This window comes from Coregonus clupeaformis, chromosome 26 (assembly GCF_020615455.1).
Source record: "Coregonus clupeaformis isolate EN_2021a chromosome 26, ASM2061545v1, whole genome shotgun sequence".
NCBI classification, from domain to species: domain Eukaryota; kingdom Metazoa; phylum Chordata; class Actinopteri; order Salmoniformes; family Salmonidae; genus Coregonus; species Coregonus clupeaformis.
Window position 1 is genome coordinate 17,423,154 of NC_059217.1, and position 21,152 is coordinate 17,444,305.

General features: G+C 43.3%; 1 protein-coding gene and 1 long non-coding RNA gene across 6 annotated transcripts in view; one reads left to right on the forward strand and one right to left on the reverse strand.

The window, feature by feature from the left end:
* Positions 1-21,152, reverse strand: part of LOC121540427 (phosphatidylinositol 3-kinase regulatory subunit gamma) — a 337,642-nt gene that overhangs the window by 9,037 nt on the left and 307,453 nt on the right. For 3 of the 5 annotated variants that reach the window (XM_041849289.2, XM_041849288.2, XM_041849291.2), the window contains 3 exons: positions 6,359-6,473; positions 741-839; positions 8-188 (listed from right to left, as the gene is read on the reverse strand). In XM_041849289.2, coding sequence (XP_041705223.2) covers positions 8-188; positions 741-839; positions 6,359-6,473 — 395 coding nt within the window. Of the gene's footprint in view, positions 1-7; positions 189-577; positions 587-740; positions 840-6,358; positions 6,474-11,416; positions 11,523-21,152 lie in introns of those variants that run through there. The other 2 variants (XM_041849292.2, XM_045207757.1) reach the window with 2 other exon arrangements.
* LOC121540429 lies at positions 19,079-20,335 on the forward strand. Its single transcript, XR_005995492.1, has 3 exons — positions 19,079-19,239; positions 19,922-20,020; positions 20,187-20,335. It is a non-coding gene; the product is annotated as an uncharacterized LOC121540429 (long non-coding RNA).

Consider the following 21,152-nt stretch of genomic DNA (forward strand, 5'->3'; position numbering starts at 1 on the left):
TGTGTACCTGCTGGTAGCGTGAGATGGGGTACATGAGTTTGACGTCTAGCTTGGTGTTGTACTGGGCCAGAGACTCATGTCTGTAGTGACTAATCAGCTCCACCACAGAACCAAATGTCAGGGGGTCGGAGAAACCATACTTCCCATCCCGGTGGTAGATTTTGATCAACTTGTTGTTCCCCCCTTTCCTACAGAGAAGAAAAGGACAGAGAGAGAGGATGCATGTATGAAAGAGGGCTTTCTAGAACCATTTGGACTATCAATTAATTCATAGATTATACATTTTAATAATATCTTTAACGAGTACTACCTCATAAAAAAAACCTTCCTACGGTAAATAAACTCTTGAGTGAAGTGTCCCAGGCCTTACCTCACTGTTAGTGTGTAGTGTGGTAACCTACCTCAGTGTTAGTGTGTAGTGTTAGTGTGTAGTGTGGTAACCTACCTCAGTGTTAGTGTGTAGTGTTAGTGTGTAGTGTGGTAACCTACCTCAGTGTTAGTGTGTAGTGTTAGTGTGTAGTGTGGTAACCTACCTCAGTGTTAGTGTGTAGTGTTAGTGTGTAGTGTGGTAACCTACCTCAGTGTTAGTGTGTAGTGTGGTAACCTACCTCAGTGTTAGTGTGTAGTGTTAGTGTGTAGTGTGGTAACCTACCTCAGTGTTAGTGTGTAGTGTTAGTGTGTAGTGTGGTAACCTACCTCAGTGTTAGTGTGTAGTGTTAGTGTGTAGTGTGGTAACCTACCTCAGTGTTAGTGTGTAGTCGCCCTGCATTTTGGTGGAGGCATCCCGAACCAAGAAGGTCCCGTCAGGCATGTCTCTCAGCTTATCATTCACCTCTTCCCTGAAGAGAGGGATGGAGAGAGAGACAGAGAGAGAGAGAGAGAAACAGAGAGAGAAACAGAGAGATAGAGAGAGAAACAGAGAGAGATAGAGAGAGATAGAGAGAGAGACAGAGAGACAGAGAGACAGAGAGACAGAGAGAGAGAGAGAGAGAGAGAGAGAGAGAGAGAGAGAGAGAGAGAGAGAGAGAGAGAGAGAGAGAGAGAGAGAGAGAGAGGTTACACATCTGAGGCAGTGGCCAGATGACATTTACAAGAAAGGCTGCAACTTAGTTATGGCAGGTAATATACACTTTACCCTCCCTTCCTCCCTCCCTCAACACATTGGTGTCCTTGAGACAGGAGAGACAGGCACACATCGGTGTGTGTGTGTGTGTGTGTGTGTGTGTGTGTGTGTGTGTGTGTGTGTGTGTGTGTGTGTGTGTGTGTGTGTGTGAGAACAGGCTGCGGGCAGAGGCAGTGGCCCGTGTCCCTCCTGTCAGCTGAAATGGTCTGGACAATGGAGACATGTTGGGATGGTTTACCTTAAGATGACCCACACACACATGTCCTAAATGGCTCCAGTCTGTATGTCTGTAGCCTATATCCCAGACAGGCTTTAGGGGCTTTCCTGTCTGTCTCCCGAGCAGCTTGCTCACCCTCCCTCCCCTCGTCTGTCTGTCTGTGTGTCTGGGCCAGTGTGGGCAGTAAGCCTCGTCATGCTGAGAAAGCAGGCTCCCACCTCCAGTCAGCTGACCTCTCCATGGCCGTCTCTGGGACGGCAGGGGTTAACTTCAGCCTGCCGGAGCAGCTGGGGCCCTGTGTGTGTGTGTGTGTGTGTGTGTAGAGGGGAGCTGGGGCAGTGTGTGGAGTTGATTTGACATGACACAGCGCTGCTCGAACACTGCTGCCCCAGGCTTAGATGAGGAGGGGAAGGGCGGGGTGGGGGGGCTCATTTACTGCCAAATTCCCTAAACCCCCTCCTAACTATGCACCCTGGGTAACTTTCAGTTTTATGTGTGTGAGTGTGTGTGTCTATGTGTGTGTGTGTGTGTGTTTCTGTGTGTTTCTGTCTGTGTGTGTGTGTGTGTGTGTGTGTGTGTGTGTGTAATGCATTGTAAACAGTGTAGCCATGAAATAATTTGAATAATAAGAGCATGAAACACAACCCAAATTAGCCAGAGAGAGACTGACTGACGACAAGATTGGGCCATGCAAATTAACCTGATTTTCTTAAATATATATATTTATGTTAACTTACTATAGGCAGCTCTGGTCTAGTCCGTCTACGTTTCACCCTACAGTCCCACTCAGACAGGTCTGTGGGCAGACAGACTTACTGTCTGTAGGTGTGTGTGTGTGTGTGTGCGTGTGTGTCAGTCTGTAAGTGTATCTATGCCTGTGTGTGTGTGTGTGTGTGTGTGTGCAGCTTCAGCCTCAGATGTGTGTCAGCTTTGGCTGGTGGTGGTAAGCTAAGCTGCACTTTACACATGGTGTAGATGAAACAGGGGGTCAAGTAAAGCCAGTCACTAAGCAGGCCTGTAAGCTGCTAAAACCTGCCTGGCTGGGAGACTCTGCTCTATAGGCATAGTGTGGTCTGGAGACAGACACACAGACAGACTGCTAGACTGGAGATTTAGGTTCATTTTAAAGGCCCAGTGCAGTCAAAAACGTGATTTTCCTGTGTTTCATATATATTTCCACACTATGAGGATGGAATAATCCTGAAATTGTGAAAATGATGATAATGCCGTTTTAGTGTAAGAGCTGTTTGAAAAGACCACCTGAAATTTCAGCCTGTTTTGGTGGGATGGAGTTTTGGCCTGCCTAGTGACATCACCAGGTGATACATTTGTTAATAGACCAATAAGAAAGAGTTCCAAACCTCTATGCCAATAATACGTTTTCAGTTTTCCCCTCCCAACACAGACCCCTCCCAGAGAGTCCTAGTAAAATTCATGCTTGAGAAATTGCTCTTTGCTAATACATTTTTGTTTCTTTTTGAACATTTTAATTGAAAACAGTCACAGCAAGGTACTTAATTGTTACCCAGAAATTGATTAATATTGAGATTTAAATGGCTGCATTGGACCTTTCAAAGGTTCTTCCTTCTAACATCCTCTCTACCCCTTGACACCAACCCATACTGTACAGTCCATATCCCAGTTAATGTAAGACAGCCGATAGAGGGAGAGAATTGTAAAACTTAAATGAAAGGGACTTCCGTGATCATGAGAGTGACTGAGTATTGATTTATGTGATCCCATGACTCGACTCAAGGCACCTTCTCGCCAAATAAACTCAGATGTGCACCATACCAACACACAAGACAAACAGGAACCTTCACACACACACACCACACCACATCTCGCGCTAGTTAGACAAACTTGTTGCTGCCATAGCTGATCTACCATACCATCTGGTAGTGCCCATCTTGACTGCATGCCTGTAAGAGTCTGCTGACTTCCACAGGCTTCAAACGTCCTTTTAAGAGGTACAGAAAGCAGCAGTTGACTACTCCATTGTCAACACTTTGATTAAATCAGTAGACCTATATCAATATCTTTGAAAATACCATATAAGTATCATTAGCTTTTAAAACCAATATAATCTATTTTCTTTTATCATATTTTAGACCAGAGTTAGGCTACCTTTTGTTCCTGCAGTGAGGAGGATTCACCATCGTCATCCTCCTGTAGCTCAGTTGGTAGAGCATGGCGCTTGCAACGCCAGGGTTGTGGGTTTGATTCCCACGTGGGGCCAATATGAAAAATGTATGCACTCACTAACTGTAAGTCGCTCTGGATAAGAGCATCTGCTAAAATGTCATCAAATGTTTTTATAATTTATCTGCAGTTAATTGCCAAAAAGCCTACCAGTATGTAAATTAGGAAGCCAAATGAACAGCTCTTACCGATGCAATTCGGTAAGCTACTGACGAGTCACTCACTTTAACGTCACTGAAGTCCATCAGTAGCCAGCTAAATTAGCCAGCTAGCTAGCTAAAGTAGCAAGGCTAATTGAGGCTATTTTGAGGCACCCTTGTCTACAACAACTCCATTCATATAAAACAACAGCCTACCTGTTGGTTGATCATTGTAGCCTACTCCTTCTCATTTAGCCAACTTAATTCCATAATTTTAGATTAGAAATCTCCCACTTCACTGGCAACGCATGGAGCCTAAAAATGAATACTCTCCTAGTAATCGAAAACTAACGTCCGTTCGGATATTTGAATAACCGTGCCCATCCCTAGTCTAATTGCCCCCTTCTCTGCCCCTAACAGTGAGAGACACACATGACAGATCCAACTGAAACGTAGCCTACCAGTATTGAAACTCTCTGCACGGCATCTGTACCCAGTGGCCACTGCATGCAGAAGTGTGTGCTTGGGGCTGGAGAATTTTCAGAGATTAAAATGTATGAAATTAGCTAGTTTGATGTGCATTACATTTAAAATTAAAACATTGAAAAGAGACTTAAAATAAAATAAAAAGTAAATCATAAAATAAAATCCCCCAGTGTTTTTCACTAGCGCCAGCTGTCGGCTATACAGCCGATTACAGACCAATTTTCAGCCACCTACATTGTCCACTTAAATGAACTACACTACTTTTCAATTCGCTAGTCAAAAAAAGTCTGCCGAGCCCTCTCCCGCTAGATTGAAGGATATCCATCTTCTAGCAATCTATTGATAGGAGGAACAGGCGCCTGTCAGTCACAAAGTGAGAGATGACAGGTAAACACTGCTGGTTTGACAGTCTGCTGTCTGTTCCATCTCTTGGTACCTGGATGTGTGTGTTGTGTGCGTGTGTTGTGTGCGCTGTGGTTGCAGTCAAAATGCTCATATAATGTGGTATCGATGTGTTTTCTGGCACATTAATTTATTTTATTTTGCGTGCAGGGTCCGACATTAACGACGGCCCGCTGGCCCAGGGCCAGTAAAAATGTGGGGCCAGTAGCTTTTCAGCGCATTTCAGTTCAACATTTACCTGCTCTGTCACAGTCTACCATTGAAAACCATAGAATTTTTGCTATTTGTATTTGAGCAATATGATTGGCCATTCATTCAAGCACCACCACGCTCCCGCGAGTCACAACTTCTCGAGCACCCGAGCAGTACATGAGTTGGTGCCTTCACACAGCACATGCGAACTGTTCAGAGCGAAAATAAGATTTATTTTAGGGAAAGTGATTTACAAAAGTAAACCTTCAATAGTGAACATACTAGCAATATGCTGGCTACTGTTGATACGTAGTCTGCAAAAAGAAAGCTACAAAAAGACATAGCATTCATCTTGGCTAGCCTACTGTAGCCATGTCGATGTCTCTTTTGTCTTAAAGGGACAGCGTCCGATTTTCAAATCTTCTCAAAAGGACATACTTTAGAAACAAAAATGTATGCAATTAATACAATGCAATGCTAAAGAATAGAGTAATGACTTGCATTGCTAAATTATATTACACAGGTTTTTAATACATATCATAGTAACCAAATATAGCCGAATATAGAGAAAAAGCATGCCAACCTATAGGCCCTGCAAGACCCCAAATCATTTAAGAACTACACCATGTCCGGGCCAGTAGAAATTCTGTTCGGGCCAGTAGATTTTTGGCCAACTGGCCCAATCGGGCCAGTGAGAAAAAAAGTTAACGTTGGACCCCGGCGTGTTTCATATGCAGCGATGGAGTTATACGTCAATGGTATCGCATCGGGACAAGTCAACTAAAGATCTCGTTTGTATTTTTTATATGAAGTCCATCAGGACTAGCCAGAAAGTGACGTTAAAGTGAGTGACTCGTCAGTAGCCTACCGAATAGCATCGGTAAGAGAGCTCTTCATTTGGCTCCCTAATTTGCATACTGGTAGGCTTTTTGGCAATTAACTGCAGATAAATTATGAAAGCATTCGATGAAGATGGTGAATCCTCCTCACTGCAGGAACAATAGGTATGTTAGTGGAGAGACAGCCTCACTCTGGAAAACCGATTGAATTATTTTAAAAGCGAATGATACTTATATGGTATTTTCAAAGACATTGATATAGGTCTACTGATTTAATCACAGTGTTGACAATGGAGTAGTGAACTGCTGCTTTCTGTGCCTCTTAAAAGGAAGTTTGAAGCCTGTGGAAGTCAGCAGACTCTTACAGGATTCTTTAAATGCCCAGTGCAGTCCAGTTTTGTTTTGCCTGTGTTTTATATCACATTGTACAACAGCTGATGTAACACCGACTGTAAAAGTGTGAAACAATTGGATCAGGGTTATTTCCTGATAGTTGCTGGTTCAAAATACAATCTAGCATTAGAATATACCAGAGGCCACCAAAATAGAGCTTGTTCGGTAAAAATGTATTAACCAATCCCCCCAGCCCAGGGGAGCCTGGCTAACTACTTTTTCGATTTGGCTGGCTACTCAATGTGCTTGTGAAAAACGCTGATCCCCCGAGCTGTCAGGGCACTTTCATAGGAGGGCAAAAGGGCAGCTGCTTGGGCACTGGTTGAGCCCTATTTGTGCATGTGCCTGGTGTGCGGAGTGTTACCTTGATATGTCTCCCCAGTACCACTCTGCTTCCTGTAGCGACCCCCCAGCCCCCTCCTTCACACCGTTGCTGCTGCTCACTGGAGTCATGGGCTTGGCCGGCTTGGGAGGAAGAGCTGCAGAGAAACAAAGAAGGGAAGAGAGAAAGACAGAGGGTTAATGGCAACAAAATAACAAAGAAATGCTTCTACATGTATGAGGTGTACTGACATGACAGTGGACCTGAAGCTTGTAGGAAACAGTCTTCCTGTCCTGTCATTCCTCCTTTCTGCACCTCTACTTCTGGCCTGAGTTCATTCCTTCATCCCTCCATCCCCCTGGCTTAGATGATGTCTCAATCGGCCATACTGGCCATGCTTCGCCGCCCTCCCATTCAGCGCGGTTGTTAATAATTTACCAAGAAGAGACCTCCCTCACAGCATTTGGAATCTAGAGATGCCGTGAGAATACTAATCGGAGGATAAGTAGCAGGAAACAGAGCTGGGCTGGGCTGGTTAGATCCCCCTCACCCCGGTTAACAGTAGAGAGAGGTGTACATACGTCTAGGCTGCTAGTAGAGGGACCTTGAGGGTCAGGGAGGGGTGAGATAGGGAGTAGAGGGTAGGGGCGAGACATGCCAGGTGCAGCAGAGAAGAAAAGTGTAATAACATTGCTAGCTTTAGGGGAAAATAAGCCCTCACCTCCTCCCTTTACCTCCTCTAACCCAACAGTAGTTACAGTGTTCATATGAAAACTCCAAGCCAAGCATAACTAACCTGCCCCTGACCCAGACACCCTACTCAGCACCCACAACCACACACATACACACAGCGCGCGCACACACACACACACATATATGTGTACCCACTCTTCAGTCAAGAGAGTCACTGACTTTAGAGAGTGCCCTTTCAGAGAGCACACACAACAAAGAGCAGTGTGTGTGTGTGTGCGAGCGGGCGCGTGCGTTTCATCTTTCATTCAGGGGTCTCCCCTGGCTCTCTGGCGGCCTCTAGAATGTTTTGTCTGTCCCTCTCTAGAACATTCAGGGCTGCTCTGGGAACTCACACACACCAGGGAGGGAAGACACAAGGTGACATCATGACAGACAGTCAGGGGAATCCCATAAATACACTACTAGGGGGCAGTCCAACCAGGCAACCAGGCCAGTCACAGACAGACAACCAATTCCCCAGAGTCATCCAGGACACATTTATTGACATAACCATTACTCAATGTCCCCATGAGAGTCACATCACTCACTGTCATGGGTCCTCATACTCTACAGTAACAGTTACAGAAAGTAAGACATACTGAGAGTATTACTACAGAATTAACTCTGCATTAATGGTGTCAATAAAGGGAATTAGAATGTGTGACAGACATACAGCATAGGAAATAGCTCTTAGTAAAAGAGGTTACAGTTGGAGCAGACTGAGTACAATATTTATTTCGCTACAGCAGTACAGAGCTAGGGGAATATAAAACTGTGTCTGGGATACTAATGAAAACCAGCTCTTTCAGTTGGGTTGGCAGTTGGTCCACGGGGTATGCACACACACATACACATACGCACACGCACATGCAGGGTTGGGGAGTAATAGATTACATGTAATGCGTTACGTTAGCAGAAAGAATATTGTAATCGGATTACAGATACTTTTTTAAAAGTAGATGATTACTTAAAAATTCAGAAAGGGTGTTTGCGATTATTATTTTTTTTTTTACACCTTTCTGTTTTCTCAATGACATTAAATGTATTTGTTTGTTCCGCCTGAGGCAGTCTGAACACAAATCAAAGACCACTATGAAGACACACCAAATGCGTTTGATGGATTGCGGGAAAAGAGCAGGAATAGGATTTTGTAGACTACAGTCCAAGCTATATCTTCCAATGGTGTGACTGCTGTCGGCATCCAAAGATTCTTCAACTTGAATAAACACTTGGAGGTAAGGACATTTTACATTTTCATTTAGTAGAGGCTCTTTTTTTGTTTAAATGTTTGGAGGACAGCTTTTCCATTTACTTCTACACACGACACTTATTTTTTTACTTAGCGGAGGCTCTTAACCAGAGCAATTTACAGGAGCATTGCTCAAGGGCACACGGACAGATTTTTCACCTAGTTGGCTCGGAGATTCAAACCAGCGACTTTCCGGTTACCAGCCCAACCCTCTTAACCACTAGGCTACCTGCTGCACAACAGCAGTGGTGTAGCCTATGGGCGATACGGAAATCACTTAGGCCAATTATAGGCTACATAGCGCATTGATGTGAATCACACTGCCGCTCTCTCATTTAGCTATTTGCGCCTTACAGCTTTTGGTTGTTGTGGATGGCTGTTCCCAAATGTATATGTGTATTTTAAAGAAGTTTGCACTGCCTATCAATCATTGTTTTCGTGACCAGGGGTGTATTCATTAAGAAAAATGTTTACCGTTTAAGAACCAAACAGAAGCAAACAGAGCAAGTCAACATTTTCTATTTGGACAAATTCAGGTAGGTCCCTCCTCGTTTCGTTCAGTTTGCTTCCGTTCAAGAAACGTTTTGGAACAGAATGGGCGTAAAGAATATGCCCCCAGTGGACAGCCAGTAAGCCTATAAAATGCGCTCTTGCAACAGCTGCATAGTGCGGCTACCAGCCTATGGCGTAAAAGTTTGAGGGAGTTCCTCCCTTCCTCCCCCGTAGTATTGTCCTCCATACTGTCAAAAACAAGTTTCATTTAAGAAGACCACGAATGTGGCTTTTATTGCTCAATCAAATTTGTGCAACAACAAAAAAAAAATCCATAGGCCTAACGGACACATGTTCAAACTTGCGTACTTTAGATGCAAATTATTGACGTATCAGTATCGACAACAAAAATAGTAGGCTTATAGCAAATGCAGCATGTGGCATACATTTTTCACATGCAAAAAGCACTTTTTGGTAGTGCTCAAAGCATACCATTCCGACAGCAGCATTTTTTTTTTCAACTCGAAGCAATGAGCCCAATCAGTCCTCCATGACAACAAAATCATAAACAACAGAGTAGGCTAATTAGTATTTCGTTTTTGGGTTATGCTCAGGTAAAAAACATTTGTCTAGTCTAGATTTTCAAGTCCTATTCTTGAAGATGAAGTATTAAATTCATTGGAATGACTAGAAGTCTGACACTCAGTTTTTTTTAAATGTAAAGATATAGCCTAATCATATTATTACTATTATCTGCAGTAGAAAGCAATGTATTAGAAGAAGCCTACATAAACAACCCATAAAGTAAAATGCAACATCCATTTAAGGCCAGCCATGTAAACTCTAACAATGATTTATCCTGCAATAGATGTCGTTCAATTGGTAATATACATTTTTGTCTTCTTCTAATGCCTCTTAAGCAGATTGATGTTTATTGGGATGAGCCTTGTCCTTGAGGCAGAACTGAGCAATTTCCCCCAGATGGGCCAGCTGCAAAGTCAGAATTGGCTATATTGTAAAAAATATATGAAAACAGAAATGTAATTTAGAGTTAGGGTTAGGCATTAGGGTTAGCAGTGTGGTTAAGGTTAGGGTTAAGTTTAAAATCAGATTTTATGACTTTGTGGCTGTGCCAGCTAGTTACCACTCTGCAGAGCTGCCTCCAGAACAAGACTAATGACGAAAAACGCTAAACTGCGCCTCTTAAGGGGAACGTCATCTAAAAGTACCTGAAAGTAATCCGATTACTTTACTGAGTTTGGGCAATCCAAAAGAAACATTACTGATTACAATTGTGGACAGGTAACTAGTAACTGTAACGAATTACATTTAGAAAGTAACCTACCCAGCCCTGCGCCACACACACGCACACAGTGAGCCAGGCAGGCAGCCCAGGAGACAGAGCTCCTCTCCTCTTCCCTGTGGGGTGAGCAGTCTCCACCAGTGAGAGAGAGCCAGGGGCGGACCTGCCTCTCTCTCCTCCCCTCCTCCTCCTCTCTTTCCTTTCCTCTCCTCCCTCCAGCCTCTCCTTGCAGGTGCACACACACTGCTTTCACTCTCTCTCACAGCACACAGGGGAAAGAGGCAGGAAGCCACAGGAGGAAGAGAGCAGAATTGGGCCAAGTGAAAATGAAAGCCCTGGCTAGCTAGCAACCTCCAGCCCCCTCCCCTTCCAGGACCTGTGTGTGTGTGTGTGTGTGTGTGTGTGTGTGTGTTAGTGGTCTTTACTATTTATTCATCCCCACTTCATCATTAACAGATTAATTATATATCAGAGAATCTGTCCTGCACCCTTCACCCTCAGTCGAGCCCCCACCTATGACACACGCATACACAACAGCTCGATCCGAGCCAGTTCCAAAGAGCACATTATGCAGCTTGCATAGGACACAGGGTCAGCCTCAGGCACAGGGACAACTCTGTGTGTGTGTGTGTGTGTGTGTGTGAGGCAGCTCTTGGGTACAGAAGCAGGAGCATGTTAACCAGAGTGTGTTGGGCGCCAGCAGAGTGTATTAACACTACCGCCCCACAGCAATCCTTCACACACACACCTCAGTGAGATGTAAATGACAAATCATAATTGACAAGTAAAAAAGTGAAACAAACGAACATTTGCGCAAATGTGCAAAGTTACTAAATAGAAAATGGAATGAAAGTAGTAGAATAAAGAACAATCCAATCCAACCTTTATTATTGATTTTGTTGGGAGGGTGTAAGCCCCAGTGTGTGTAAGCAGAGCAGAGGGTCTTTTACACACACACACACACACACACACACACACACACACACACACACACCAGTCTGTCTTTTAAGCTGAGCAACACATGCAGTGCTGCAGACTCAGTCCACGCGGCCGGCCAGCCAGCCTACCACCGGTCCCCTCAAACCTGTCACACACACATAAGCCCTCATTTCAGTCCTGTCCAGTCGCAGGCGGCACTTTGCTTCACACACACAAACATGGACCCACATACACACACACACACACACACACACACACACACACACAGGGAAGCACAAACACACAAAAGGGACGTGGGCCAACTGACAAGAGAAGAAAGAAAGGGGAGGAGGACGGAGAGAAAAAAAGAAAGAAAGAAAGAAAGAAAGCTGGTGCTGGGTCTTACCGTCTTCCACTACTGGGGTCTGTGTGAGCTGCATTAGTCCTGTCAGCTGGCTGCCACACACACACTGTTCCTTTCCCTTTCTCTGTGTGTCAGTCAGTCACCCCCTCTCCTCTTCTCCTCTCTCTCTCTGCTCTCTCTCTCTCTCTTTCCTCCTCTGTCAGACTGGCGCTGCGAAACAAGCCCTGATCCTAAAATCAGCCAGCTAGCTAATCTCTGAATGGAGACCTGATTTAGCCAATAAGAGCACAGCATGGGGGGGGTAGGGGGTGGACCCTGAGAGAGGGGGGAGCAGAGAGAGAGAGAGAGAGAGTTAGACCCTCAGAGTATATAAATTATGTCAGGGACATGTTGAGGAAGAGAAAGAGAGAGGGTCAGGGAAAGAGAGAGGGTCAGGGAGAGAGAGAGGGTCAGGGAGAGAGAGAGGGTCAGGGAGAGAGAGAGGGTCAGGGAGAGAGAGAGGGTCAGGGAGAGAGAGAGGGTCAGGGAGAGAGAGAGGGTCAGGGAGAGAGAGAGGGTCAGGGAGAGAGAAAGGGTCAGGGAGAGAGAGAGGGTCAGGGAGAGAGAGAGCACACAGCGCGTGGAGCCTCACTAAACCAGACACACACTCTTACACACACATACAAACACGTGACGTGACAAATGGACAATTTTTCTTAACGTTTAAACAGCCATTATTTCCATTAAAACTATAAGAAAATGCATAAAATGTGCAGCTGCCAGCAACGGTTTGGGTCTCAAAGTGCGTCCCTTTCAGATGGTTAAGCATTGCACCTGTACTACCATTACTGTACCTCAATTCCACCTCGCAAAGTATTGCCATACAGGACTTCGCTGCTGTCGCTTGCCTTCCTTTGCCATTTTTCCAACTGTCAATGACGATGGCGTAGTGGTGGAGAGTCGATTCCAAAATAATTGACTCCTCGACTCTTTGTACGTTGACTCCCGGTGTCAACTCCCATTTCTGAGTGTCAAGACTCGATTCTGCTAGGAATCAACTCCTAAGATTCAATATTTTTGGAACGGAGGAGACTGATTAGTTGCTGTACTTCCGAGAACACAAACACATCTTTCATAGCGAGCTAGCGAGGGACGGAGAGAGAGGGGAGGGGCACAGTATAGGCAGGTCGGCCACCAGGCATACAGTCAGAACCGTGCACTAGGCCTGTGCACTAGGCCTGTATCTCGCAATGGAATGCATTATCTTGCAATTTCTTGGCTTGCAATGTCTCGCAACTTCAGAAAAGCAGGGCCTATCATCAATGAATAGGCTAGGACATTCTACATGCAACAGACCGAAGACTGAACACACACTCGCATCATTAGTGAAGAGAAAGAGCAGGGGTCTAATCATTAGTCCAAACAGTTGCAAAACGGAACGTTCCTATTGGACAAATTCAGGTAGGTACCTCCCCGCTTCATTCCATTTACTTCCGTTTAAGAAACGTTTTGCAACATAATCTGTGTAATGAATACGCCCCAGGCGAGCCAGCGCGAGGGAGAGAGGAGGGGGCAGGCAGAAGAAACCGTGGTGCGCATATGTCTTAAATTCCTCGCAAATTCACCAAAGTAGTCTAAAGTTCATCTCTTCCTCTAGTTTTATTTAAATTACACAACTTTATAGCCTATCGTCCAGTTAGGCTAAAACACAGAAAATAATGTTTTGTGATTTTTCTCAAAGTTAAGGATCCCAATTTGTTTTATTTTTTTATTACGTTCACCCCCCCCCCCCCCCAACACAAACACACCCCACACACACCCCCTGTGGCCAAAGCTGTGTGTGTGTGAATGGGAAAAGACAGGCATATTCTGCTCTCAGCCCAGTTTCCACAAGTCAGGCCTGACCAAGCTGCACGCTTTTAACTCTAGTACTATTTATACATGTGAGGAGAGAAAGGGAGCGCGTGAGAGAAACAGAGGCAGAGAAACAGAAGGAGAACAGAGTGAAAGAAAGAGATTTGGGAGGGAGAGAGAGATGGGAGAAAAATGTTTATACTTAACAGATGTATGTGTTCTGGGTCTCTTCCCAGCCTAACATGTGTCCAACATGAATCCCAGAAAATAATAGAAGACAGAAAGAGAGAGAGAAAAAGAGAGGTTGGGGGGAGAGGGCAAGTTACCCTGTATGCTTAGACACATTCTGAATCCTTAGCTCTGCTACATCTCTCCATGGCAGACAGAATGAGAGAGAAAGGTTGTGTCTACACTTGACACTTCCATGCAACTTCTGCTATCAGAATACGAAGATCGCATTGAAAAGACGGGTCTAGACACACAAAAGTCGCATTGTGGTCTGATTGTGTTCAGATCTGGCTGACCACTTCAGGATGTGGTCAGGGATGCGTTGTGTGCAGATTTCCGAAAGCATTCAGGCTACCGAAAGCGCATACAGTGGCCGACGTCATCAGCACTCCTCCCACAAGTCTCCAGAAAACGTGGGTTTTGGGACGGAGAGGCACCTTTTCATTATGACGTTGGAGGAAATACATTCCTAGCGTGTGAGGAACGTGTTTGCTGGCCTCATAAATGTTAGCCAGTTAGCTAATAAATAAAAAAGAATATATATGTTTGGCTAGAGTTATGCTAACCCGTTTGCAATCCCTTTAGCGTTGCTTGCTAGCTTGCTGGCTAGCTATAGAGGTTAGCTGGCTAGTTAGCTTCAGTAGTTAGCTACTGCCATTAGTTGTTGTTGTGTTATTATCAGATTTGGCCTATTCCACCGTTTGTAGAATGCATACTGTCATTTGAATATAGTGCAGGAAAGGGGAATCCGGACACACTGTGGACACGGTAGACTCATTTAAATGTAGGTGTAGATGCATGACGCGTTCGGAATTCATTTATCATATATCTAGGATCAGAATACTAAAGCTGCATGAACTGTCAAGTCTAGACACGGCCAGAGAGAGAGAGAGAGAGAGAGAGAGAGAGAATAAAGAGTAAGGTAATAGTTCTACTGTACTTCTTATGGAAGAGAATGCGTGTTTTAATGTGTAGAGGAAGAATCAACACAACCAACCCAGTCTGTCTGTCTGGCTGTCTGTCGTGCCTCTCCTGTAAGTGACTTCTGTCATTGACCCATATAGCATCATTCTAGCAGCATGGGACAGAAATGTACTGGTGATTTTCCATTCAATGAAGAACCTACCCAATTCTCAGAGTGCTACCCTGCAAACCCACACCCCATCCCTGCACCTTACACACACACACACACACACACACACACACACACACACACACACACACACACACACACACACACACACACACACACAAAATGGGAGGGGAGTAGTCGTGTTGCCGTTGGGAACTGAGGTCAGCCCTCCCCTGGGGCAGCACTCCACCTGTGCTAATCACCCACGCCCACGGACACAAAGACACACACACACAGAGCTGGCCCCCGGCATTTCATCCTGACCGTCACAGAGCCTCTCACATTTCAATTCCACTGTAATAAATATATTAATGAACATCTGCACAACGCTCATCCTTTCTCTTGCCTTCTCTCTATTTCTCTTTCTCTGCTGGGCCCAGGGCTTAGACCCACAGTATCCCACAAAGTGAATCCCATGCCGAAATAAAATCTAAAAACAGGAGTACAGAAGAAGAGAGAAAATCCCAGACAGGCAACCTAAAACACAGCGTGTGTGTTCTGTAGGGGCCGAGCTGTGCGCTGGCATTGAGTGGAAGATAAGATTAATGTGCGGTCTTGATCACACACACTGGTGAGCTCATTCCCCCTGGAGAGAGAAGAGGAGGAGTAGAGAAGAAGAGTGGGGCTATTTTCTTCAACTCCCCTATACACACCGCCGCTATACGCCACTCTATACACCTGCCTGCCTGCTGTAACACAGCTAGGGTCCTTTCAGATAGCCCAGGAGATGTTACATAGAAGCCAAACACACAACACAGTGCATCTTTACCTTGCAAACCTATTGTTTATACAAAGCCTACTGGTTGTTTCATTCAATGTCTTCACTGACAATCCCTGGCACAATGGAACAAGCTAGCTAACAGGTGATCATGTAATACAACCGATGTTGTTTGTTATCACTCTGTAACAACACCAACACACATAAAAACACAAACATCAACCATTGACAGATTAATCACAGCAGGAGATGGTGATTATGTTTCCAACACCAGGACACGTTTAGACATTGTTGTTTTGAAACAGATCTGACAACATGATTAGTGTGACATTTTGGCCATTTGCCAACTGGCTCATCCATCTGGGTTTATATGCATAAGATGCACAGCATTACTATGCCCATTATACATACATTGTAGTCTTATTGTTCATATTTTCATAGACAGAGAACCTACCCAGTGGGCATACAACATGATAAAGACATTTTTTTTCTGGTTGAAATCTGGTCGGGGCGTCATATAACCAGATCACAACCAGATTAAGACGTATTTTTCATTACGGAAATTAACTTTTTGGTCCAACAGCCACTGTGGCAGGTAGATTTTTAAAAAATCTATCAGCCACTCACATTTTTTACCAGCCAATTATTTAATTTTTTCATAATCACACAAAAAAAAAAAAGAGTATTCCTAGTAAGATATAATGTGGTATATTGCTTAATTTAATTTAATTAGTGACCTGCGTCATTTAACCAATGTATGTTAAAAGAAATCATTTAGATCCAATAATAAAAACAGATACATAGTTATACAACTGTACATCAACAATCAACAAAGTGCCTACCCTGATACAAAATGCTGAGTGATACGGCTTATTTATTATTACAGTTCAGGGCTCTATGCTGACATTTTTTTACAAGGAGTACATGATGTGCTCCTAAGTAGAAATGCAGAAGCACAATGACTACAAGTTCATGAATAAACGTTTTTGGGAGCAATCCATGCTCAATCATGCACAATCATTAGGTGAGACAAAAACTTTCAGCTGGCCCTTTAAAGGAAGGGCCGTTACCGTGGTAACTTGGGCACTTGCTTGGCTGTGATGAAAATAATCTTGACTGTGTTGTTTTCCTAACAGCAGACAGTTGCAGCAAACTTAAACTAACATTGAAAAACAACCTAGCATGTGAACAAAACGATGTAACTGGCCAAGAAACACGAGGACAAAGTCACACTTTAGTAGATTTTCTTGTAAATTCGACCATGTGGGCTTTGGATTTTTTTTTTCTTTTTTTTTTCTAAATGCTCTGTGTCACCACCCGACAACGTGGCTTATGAAATATACATTCTTACCCACCAATTACAAAATCTACCCGCATTTGGAGGGTTTTAATTTCCAAACCAGATTACTTATTTTTGACGTCTTGAAAAATACATCTTATTTTGGTTGAAATCTGATTTAACTACTGACCAGTTATCTAAATGTTACTCAATTAATAGACACCAATCTATATAAACACGTGCATTGTTGGATATAAGACACTAGAACCATTACAAGTATTCAAATTGGAGTAATGTTCTTTTTCAGCAGGGTTTGCATGATTCAGCTTAATCAAATCAAATCAAATTTTATTGGCCACATGCGCCGAATACAACAGGTGTAGACATTACAGTGAAATGCTTACTTCCAGCCCTTAACCAACAGTGCATTTATTTTAAATAAAAAAGTAAAATAAAACAACAACAAAAAAGTGTTGAGAAAAAGAGAGCAGAAGTCAAATAAAATAACAGTAGGGAGGCTATATATACAGGGGGGTACCGGTGCAGAGTCAATGTGCGGGGGCACCGGCTAGTTGAGGTAGTTGAAGTAATATGTACATGTGGGTAGAGTTAAAGTGACTATGCATAAATAATTAACAGAGTAGCAGCAGCGTAAAAAGATGGGGTGGGGGGGCAGTGCAAATAGTCCAGGTAGCCATGATTAGCTGTTCAGGAGTCTTATGGCTAGAAGCTGTTGAGAAGTCTTTTGGACCTAGACTTGGCACTCCGGTACCTTAGCACAGCTGGCAGACGCACCAAAGCGGGTCCCATGGCATACAACATGCTGGGCTCAGACCTATTCCATTTGAGACTCAGGGGACTCCGCATGGACTCGCACGGTTTCATTTATGTTTTACATTTTAGTCATTTAGCAGATGCTCTTATCCAGAGCGATTTACAGGAGCAATTAGGGTTAAGTACCTTGCTTAAGGGCACATCGACAGATTTTTCACCTAGTCGGCTCGGGGATTAGAACCAGCGACCTTTCGGTTACTGGCACAACGCTCTTACCCACTAAGCTACCTGCCGCCCTCTTCCTGAGTCCGGCAGAATCATATTACACTATGGGCTCCGGCTAATCGTAGTCGGGTCAAGTCCACTTTAGCTTATCCTGAGGTCATATGTCATTAACAAGCAAAAATGTGTGATAGTCTCTGCGGTCTTATAGCTATCAGAGATGGTCCCTAATTTAGAGAATCTCCGGTGCTATAAATGCTTTGGATTTTACTACAGGCTATGGCAATGTTGTTCGTAGTTGCAGTCCACCCTATTGTAAAGTGCACATTCACTTCCATAACATTTGTTCCAGGCTACCAGCATGCAAGATAAACTTGCACAATAATACAGGATATCCTTACAAAAATTAACTGCCGTTAAAATGCAGTAAAACTGCAGTACAATGAAATAATGTTTTATTAATGAATGATATCTGGTAGCTTGCTGTGTGTGTTGGCTTCTAATGTTAATCTTCTGTCGGTGTAATTACACTGTTTATTGTGCTGGGCATTTTCTTCTGTTCCACTGAATGCCATTTTGATGTTCTATTATGACTAACTACATTTGTTTTCAGAATTTAACAACTAACACTTAGGCCTATGTCTTTAATTACAATATCCTACTGCAATCCACCAGGATTTACAAAACCCTATTTTTATCCCATTTATTTCCATCAATAATTAATCAAATTATTGCACCTGAATTTAACCATGAAAACATGACAATTATATTTTCCCTTAAATCTTTTAAGCAATTAACCTTTTACTACAATGGGCTAAATCAGGGTCACACAGTGTTTCTTGGTAGTCTTAAAACAAATCTACTTTGAAACAAAAGTATACACCTTACACAAAAAAGAAGACACCTGTACCATGTCAGATATAATAATATGCCATTTAGCAGACGCTTTTATCCAAAGCGACTTACAGTCATGTGTGCATAAATTTTTACGTATGGGTGGTCCCGGGGATCGAACCCACTACCCTGGCATTACAAGCGCCATGCTCTACCAATTGAGCTATAGAGTTTAAATGTATTCCATTTTGAGTTTGCATACCAATATTAAAGTTGATATACTTCACAGAAGACTGAAATATAACAAAACCGTTTGACATAGAAACACCGGATTTTCTGCGTTTAAAAAAGTATCATGTTTATTAATTATGAAATTATTTAAAATATTAATACAATTCCACCCAGGAGGGCACTAGAGGGCGATTTGGTCATTTGACTGCAGGAAAGGGCTACCATAACGCGTGCACTAATTTTATTTTAAGTAGCTAAATAAGGAGGTAGGCATATCAGTTCCAACTAAAACTTGGATTGGAATCTGTGCCTTGCACACAGCAATAGATCTCTGCGCGCAAGCAGCCTGCTTGCTCGAGCCATCAACATTCCATATGGTCGTTGGGCCAGAGCGCCCGGTAGGCTACACAACAACACAGCTGGAAAACAACAACAGTTTCTCGAAATGTACACAAAAAACTGCCAAAAGATTTGACTGCTAAGTGCTAGTCCCTGTTCTCCTGCATTCTTGTTGAACTTTTGAAAGTAATGCAGCGGTTTGTTGGGGAGAAGAACGTCAACTAAAGTTGCTAGCTGGCTAACGTTAGCTCTCTGGCTAATCCTCCATGGACGTGGTAAGTTTAAATTTTTACCTGTTGTAACTAGCTAGCTAGCTAGCTAGCTAAAGTTTACATTTTGATATCTGTTTAGTTAATGACAGTAAATGTGTGTATGTGTGAGAGAGAGTGAGCGATGATCACAACTTTAGAAAATATTGTCAGGTCCAAAATTTTTTTTGATTCATCAGGGATCCATGTATTTTTGTGTATTTTGTATTTGACAATACGATCCATCTTGCCTATCCCCCCTCAACACTCATTCTAAGGTTACACCACAACTGCCTTTTTCAATTCTTGATTCTCTTTTAGCTGCGATGTGGCAGAATAGGTGACTGGTAACTGAGTGGGTGGTCAAGGCCTTCTGTAGTAGCTAGGTTAATGAACTTAACGGTTCATCATGATTCGTCTCTGTCTTTGGCCACCCACTCAGTTACCAGTCACCTATTCTGCCATATCCTAGCTAAAGGAGAAAGGAAAGAGATTAGCCAATTACACTCGTTTCTAACAATGTTTGTTGCAGGAATGATATGACATCCACACATAACTTTAGATTATGTGTGTCCTCAGGATTATGGAGTGGTGTGTTTATAAAATGTTGTTTGAATATTACAACATGTATTAGGATTAAGCAAAACTTTACCATTTAGAGATTGTATTATCCAACTAGTGTAATTTTGATATCCTCTTTCTTAAAAAGTTTGAGATTGATGACCAACGAGTTAATGTCCCACTTCATTATGAAGGGACAGAGGAGCAAACATGCCTTTGCTACAACTTGAGTGCTCCATTGTAATTGGTAAGTAAATGTGAGCAGTTGAGACATTTGGCGTAGACAATGAGACATTTTTAGTAGATTCTGACTGTTAAAGATATTTTACTGTGCGTTACTGTTATGTCATGTCCTGCATGCCCATATTATACCAATCATTAATTTATTTTTTCTTCTCTTTTTATGCTTACAGTAAGTGCAATGAAAAGCCAGAAAAAGTTGATGTTGATGTGTTTCGGGCCCTCTGGAAAGTTCTAAAATATGCCCCTAATGCCGGGATGGATGAGGACGCAAAGTATATATATGAGCAAGTTGCTCTTTTTTGAAGACATCTAAGCTACAACTTCTTCAACTAGGACCACAAAGTTTCTTCAGGAATGTCCTTTTCTAGTTATTCTACAATCTCAAATTGATAAAGTTTTGCCCACTGGGTACTGACTCACTTGTTAGTTCATTTGACAGTAGCTTTGTAGCCTATATGGTAGACTATGTATTTTAGAGTAGGCCTATAGTTGAGTTGCATTGCAGAAGTGAAGCTGGACTACAGCTCGGGCCTATATATCTAAATGCCATCTTAAAACTGTCTCTCTCCAGGTTCCCAGCCTATGTATGACCTCATAGTGAATGCGTGAAACCCTGTGAAAGAAAGCAAAGCTTTGTGAATCGCAGAGCCATTGCATTGACAGCACATATAAATGGAAGGGGACTACACATAGGCTATAGGAGAATGCTTCCCCCCCATTCACTCCACCACCGACATAAAGCCCCTTTTTCTAAAGAGATATCATCCCACTTGCCCCGGAGGACAATGGAGAGGGTTGCTGTACACGCAGAACGGGATATTGTAACAGTCCACTTCACTCGCATGCGCTACAGAAGGTGCCAAGATTCTAAAACCTTTCTATCAAGGGCATGGGACAGGGGGGAGAAAGAGCTACCGGGAAATTCTATTCAGTGCAATTCTACTGCGCCTCCTGCTCCATCCGCTGAGCGTCCTACATCTGCGGTATTAATTCAAGAAGAGGGGGAAGGGGGATGGGAGTCGAATGACACTTGCACAAAATACCAAGAAATGACTGAAATACATTTAAACATCTATATGACAGTCGGCTAGAATCATGCGCAGATATTATGCATGAAATCTGCGCCTGGAGCAACG